Source organism: Microsporum canis, genomic scaffold (assembly GCF_000151145.1).
Source record: "Microsporum canis CBS 113480 supercont1.7 genomic scaffold, whole genome shotgun sequence".
NCBI classification, from domain to species: domain Eukaryota; kingdom Fungi; phylum Ascomycota; class Eurotiomycetes; order Onygenales; family Arthrodermataceae; genus Microsporum; species Microsporum canis.
The window spans coordinates 1299929-1305928 of record NW_003299163.1 but is presented as its reverse complement, the minus strand read 5'-3'; the positions used below and the strand labels follow the sequence as shown (position 1 = coordinate 1305928).

Below are 6000 nucleotides of genomic sequence, written 5' to 3'. Positions count from 1 at the left end.
AGCCTAGGTTGCCCACGAAGACGCAGCGTTTATGGTCTGTGGGCGCTGGCTTCGAGACGCTGTCGACGCGTATATGTCTGTCTAGCACTACGGTGCCGTTTAGCTTTAGTGCTTTCTTAGCTGCCAGCACGGTAGAATACACCACGTAGGCGTTCGTGCCCTTTGTAGTCGAGTCCATGAGCTCCTTTTTCGCATAGGCTGCTCGACGAGGTAGCGCGGTGGAGGAGAAGGCGGTCGAACGGAATCGGAGAGACTCTACCTTATGTACGGTGGCAGGATCTGTAGACGATGGCTTGGGTAGTACGGAAGAAAGGTGTGCGAGGAGTGTCTTTTTGGCGGATTTCGACTTTATGGCGTCTGTCGAGACGTTGGAGAGGAAGAGGGTGCGGGATGCCTTGTCCATGGGGTCTGCTTTCTTGTTCGTAAGGGATTCGTGCATGGGTATCTCGTCAACTTCTTCTTCCTCGTTCTCTTCCTCCTCTGTTTTATCGTCTTCCGTGGTCTTCACCCGCTTGGGTTTTTCAGTTTCCTTCTTGCTCTCTCGGTCATCTTCCCTGGCTAGACGTTGTAGGTAGGCAGCTTCAAGGTCTTCGTTTTCCGCTCCTCTCTTGCGTTTGCGTGACCTTTTCTCCTCCTCCATGTCCTCCATTTCTATATCTTCCTCCTCATCCCCGTCTTCATCTTCGACTTCCTCTTCTTCATCTTCGTCTTCGACTTCCTCTTCTTCATCTTCATCTTCCTCTACTTCATTATACTTCCTCTCCTGTCTATATGTAGGCTTCAATTCAGGTTCTTTCACAGGGCCAGCCTAGACAACAGTCAGTATAAACTACTATATCAGCAAAAAGACTTAACATACACTCTGCGCAAACAGTGCCGCAAGGCCAGGATCAACCTTCGTAGCTGCCAATGGAAATCCTCCAGCCGTGCTCGAAGCAGTAACCGGGGTAGCCACCTCTGGCGCACCCTCTACGGACTGCGCCTTCGCCTTCTTACCCATATTGAAGGTGATCTCGAGCTTCAACGAGCTCAATTGGTGTCAGTCCTGATATCTTCCCTCTACCGTTTATATTTTATTTAATATTGCTTTTAAAGATAAAATTCCGCTCTTGGCGAGGTCACATGATGCCGTCTTTTTCCCATTCTTTTCTCTTTTTCTCTTGCTCTCTTCATCCTTTTATATAAATCTTTCTTGTAATATTTTCTCGTAGTCTCCTTCAGTTCCATCTTCTATCTTTGTATCTGCATCTACTTCACCACTTTGCGCCTTCGTCTTTTCTCCTCTTCTTCACTTTCCGGAACCTGATTATACAAGCATGATTATATAAGTACAATGACTCAGCAAGGCGGTGAAGCTTTCCTATGCTCTGATTGGCCGCTACTGGCAGATCGACGCGGCAGAACCTCCACCGCCCTGTATTGTAATTTCGTACCGCGCATACATCGATACAGCGGTATCTTTCACCTTGAATACGCACTGCAAACTTACCACACGCCAAATTCACTTGATACACCCGTCACGTCACGTAAGATTGTCACGAGGATACGCGGCCAGGTCACCCGCAAAAAAGAAGAAGAACCAAAAAGAGAAGAAGCATCAACTTTCGGCTTTCTCTTATTCTTCATCTTTCTTCATCGTGCAAATATCTTTTCTCACGCTGCTCGTACACGCTCTCACGCAGTCTCCGGCCTCTCCTACAGCTTGTTGTCTCCTGCTGAACCAGCTTCATCCTTGCACCAGACTTCAACCTGGGCACTCTTGACTCTCGCCTCTACCGGGCCAGCTCAGAGAAAAAAAACGACCCCCTCACAGCGCCCGTCTGCCGCCCTCGCGAACGCATGAGACCTCGACTGTGCTATGCTCAAATAGACCTCCAGCTGCCGAGATAGCAGGGCTTAGGAGATAACTTCGTACGCTGGGGCACATCCTCGCCGGCTTGCGATCCACCTCTGACGCCCTCGTGCGGAACCGCAGAGAAACGAGGCAGAGAGAGGAGAAAGAAAACACAGCCATAACTTGTCAGTTCAAAAGGTACGTTTTTGACGGAAGATACATGAGAGACACAGGAGACGGCTATGTGCAAGGGAAATACCTTGTTGGTGATGCTCTCAGTCGCCTCGTTGGGCTTGCGATGGACTTTGGGGAAGAGCTGGGAAAATTTGCCCGTGGCCAAATAGCCGAACGCCCTACCACATCTTCTCCCGGTTCCTGTCTCTATCGAACAGAGTGTTTGATACGATGATGTGACCTTTCGTGACTCTCAGTTTTTGAGCTCAGATTGTTTCCCTTGATAGTGATTGTTGACTGACTTCTCATGGGCATAGCCACCGACGGGTTGTCCCCCATCCTTGAACCTACGCCCATCAACGCAACCTGCCATCCGCCTATCATACATACCAGCAGCTACAATGCTAGCAAACAATACTTCCATTGATCTGCGCTTTCAAGCCGGATCAATGCCTACCTCCCTTGCAGACGCCATAGACTCAGACTCTCGCTCCAGCAGCCTTTCGGACATAGACGAGACACTCTCACACGGCCAGCTAGACGACCTCTCACCTCGTCCGTCAAAGTTTGCATCCGAAATCGACTCCGAGGCAGAAACCGAGCGCTTAGAGGACTCGCCACACCACATTCGTGACCGTGACAAGGCCAGTATCGTCCTTAGCGGAGTTGGTGGCGTCTTTGCCAGTCCGAGCAAACTAGCACAGTCCACGACATACGACCAGCTCAACGATGACGAGGATGACGAGGACGAAGAGGCTGAAGACACAGAAGTGTCACCTAGTAAACCTGGGCGGTCGGTGAAGACGAACGGCACAGGCAATGGCAACTCTTTCGGCGAGAAGGTTGGCGAGCTCAGATCCAGTAAGCTATCAGGCTCACAGGATACACTAAACCTGATAAAGAAGCGCAAAAGAATGAACTCGGCGCATGACCTTGCGGCCGTGGCCCGAGATGAAGACGGGGAAGAGCCTGCCCGTAAGCGCCGTGGGTCGATCGCCATCGAACCTTCGGCAGATGACGAGTCAACTTATCCTCCCGCTCCCCAATCGCCAGAAGAAGAGGAAGAAGTCGAGGCCGACGCCGACGCTGAACCCGAAGCTGATCTCGAACCTGAAGCCGAGGGTGATGATGAGATGGGTAAATCGAAACTGAACCACGCAGAGGCTTCGAAACCCACCAGTCCCAGCCCGGTATCGGACGAAGCATATCTGTCTCCGTCAACCAAGCGAGGTAAGAAAGGGAAAAGAGACAAAAGACGAGGTAAAAAGGTCAATAACGATACATACGAAACCTCAACACCGCGCGCCGGGTCTGTGGTGGAGAGCAATGGCGTAGACGCCGCGGACGAGCAAGTGGCAGAGGAGACAGTGGCAGACGCTGGAGATGATCCAGAGGTAGCAATGAAATTGGAGGAGTGTAAGTCTTCAAACCACCACGCGGAGGCTTTGCGCATACCGAACTGACTTATTGGGAACAGTAACGAAGAAAACCACAGCGCTTGACCTTTTATCCGATCTCGAACGGCATTTTGCGACACTACGGGACAGGTAACAATCTCTCCATCCATTGTACTACTTATGGCATTTTCTTTAACCACTTTCAATAGAATATACGACGAACGAATATCGAACATCAACAAAGAACTCTCCCAGCTTTCATCTCCAACTCCAACCCATCCCGAATTTCTTCGCCAAGCCGCCATCATTCAATCTCATATCACCGCTAAAATTAATCATGAAAATATCCTGCACTCCTATAAACTACAAGCTCTCTGCGTCAAATCCCGCGCTGAACGAGCTCAATGCAACTCATCCTACTACCAAACCGTACGCGAGATCCGCGAAGCTGCCCTCGATGCCGTGTCTGAACACCAGTATAAAGTCCAACACGACAGATTTGGCGGAATCGGTACAAGTAATCCGGGCGCTGGAATCTGCTCTGGTGCTTATCCTAGCCTGAGCGGTCCCTCCGGAGGCGTGTTGGCCGACTCCGCCTCAGACGCGGTGACGGAGTATACCATCCCTTTCCCGACCCGTTTAAGCAAACAGATTGCCCAACAGGCAGCATATAACCGAGAGGTTTCGGTATTAGCTGGGTTTGCAAAATACGTTGGCTTCCCTGCTGCGCCATCTTTAAAACCTTCAAGAGGTCCGGAGATGGAAGAGGATCTTGAGAAGATGGGCATACGCCTACGGCGGTAGCGGAATACTAAGTAATAGTATACCATCTGGATCTGGAACGGGAGGCGTTATATCATACATGTCATACATATACCAATCTACCAACGGCGGTTATTTCTTTTTTTTTCTTGCACCTTCACTCTGCCTGCATTCAACATTCCCTCTTCTTTTATTTTTATCCTTGCCCTTGCTTGCTTTGCTCACCCCTGCTACATGGCTACGGAGTACACGAATCATAAACTTGGTGGACCTGCATCTGGATCGGGATCTGGATATGACCTTTGGTGTAATTGATTATTCTTATCTTCATCTTTACTTTTGTTTCTCCCTGTTCTCCTCTCAGTCAACATATTATTACCACCACCCCCCTTTACATACCTTACCTAGCCTATCATTACCTTGAGCATTTGATTGGTCTTGCCTCGCTCCCTTGCCTTTCCTCTCTTCTCTCTCTTGTGCCATATGTTCTGCCTTGACATGGATCATCCTTATACCTGGCGTGCCTACGGACGGATGGGACTCTGTCTTTTCGTCTTGAGGCTTGGGAGCGAAGCATCGTATGGAATGGAGACATGCATACGAACGAATGAACGAAAAAAAAAACGGGAATTATTTGGGTTGTCTTTTTAATTTCTTCTAGTTGAATATTTTGTGCAGTTTCTTGCCTGGTCGGCTGGCTCTTTTGTCATATATCTACTTTATATACCTGAGCTATACTACTGTTTCTTTTACTTTTATGTGTTATATATCTCGCACTTGACGGTACATCGTGTTAAGTTAATATATAATTGATAATAATACGGATTATTTTGTGACGCCCCAGGGCTGTGTTTGGACATGTATCAAACGAAGTAGGTGGAAGAATTAATATATAATTCACAGTGGAGAAGCATAATCGGTTAGATATAGTACAGATAGAAATGCCTAGAGTAGTTCCAAAGCGTCGCTAAGATACGTTGCCGCATAGGGGTATCGGCAGATTGAAGATGTAGTAATACCTGGGTCTGGAAGCACTCAGGCATATCTCAAGCATAACGATTAGGTCCAACATGGCCAGGGAAAATGGAACCACCAACGCCTTTGCGCCACGGGGAATCAATCACTGCGAGGGAGAGTCCGTAAAATATGAAACCGCATCGGTTTCCCGCTCTTCAGGCTCAATTATCTAGCTCATTGGGATGGAGGAGAGAGTGGCATTGAGCCTGATCTGGCCGAACCTAGCTCGGTCCCATATATAGCTTCTATTTGGCCTCTTGTTTTGCGCGCGGTACGGCCTCCGGTACTTTGACATCGGAGAAATCGTCCTGTCCAACAGCGCTGATGGTGAAGGCGTCTATATCAAATATCCCAAGTTAGCGTGTCATGGTCTGAGCTGCAAAGGAGCAGCAAGACGTACAAACACCAATGCAGAAGCTGAAAAGAGCTACACCGGTAGCTACATTTCTCACTATATACGGCCGTCGCGCGCGCATAAGGGCAGCGCCCGCTCGGTAATCTTTGTCATAATATGAGGATTTGAAGCTATTCAATGTCGGTTAGTTGGGGTTTCTCAGCATCCAACAATATGGCACGAGGCACCTACAGTGTCATCTTGCGTTTCTTAACCGTATATCGACTACACAGCAGATATCTCAAGCATGCGGCTTGTTCAAGCGTTTCTTCTTCACTTTCTTCTCTTCTTGTAGAAATTTTGACGTTGCGTCATGTGCTGATTAGTAATGAATTATCTAATGATACTTATGAAGCGGGATTAGTCATGTGACACAGCGCTTTATTAAGGGCGAGCCTCTTGACCAATCAGAAAGCATCGCG

General features: G+C 48.7%; 3 protein-coding genes across 3 annotated transcripts; 1 reads left to right on the top strand and 2 right to left on the bottom strand.

Moving 5' to 3' along the window:
* Window positions 1-29: 29 nt before the first annotated feature.
* On the bottom strand, window positions 30-1000 carry MCYG_07682 (nucleolar protein 12; the record flags this gene model as incomplete). The annotated part of the gene is made up of 3 exons (XM_002843853.1): window positions 30-87; window positions 141-808; window positions 860-1000. 3 exons carry the CDS (start codon window positions 998-1000, stop codon window positions 30-32), a joined length of 867 nt encoding a protein of 288 aa, XP_002843899.1.
* A 1409-nt stretch (window positions 1001-2409) lies between these two features.
* Window positions 2410-4209, top strand: MCYG_07681 (conserved hypothetical protein; the record flags this gene model as incomplete). Its single annotated transcript, XM_002843852.1, has 3 exons — window positions 2410-3424; window positions 3486-3555; window positions 3615-4209. 3 exons carry the CDS (start codon window positions 2410-2412, stop codon window positions 4207-4209), a joined length of 1680 nt encoding a protein of 559 aa, XP_002843898.1.
* Window positions 4210-5429: 1220 nt separating this feature from the next.
* MCYG_07680 (conserved hypothetical protein) lies at window positions 5430-5778 on the bottom strand (the record flags this gene model as incomplete). Its single annotated transcript, XM_002843851.1, has 3 exons — window positions 5430-5521; window positions 5585-5709; window positions 5771-5778. 3 exons carry the CDS (start codon window positions 5776-5778, stop codon window positions 5430-5432), a joined length of 225 nt encoding a protein of 74 aa, XP_002843897.1.
* Between the last annotated feature and the right edge of the window lie 222 nt (window positions 5779-6000).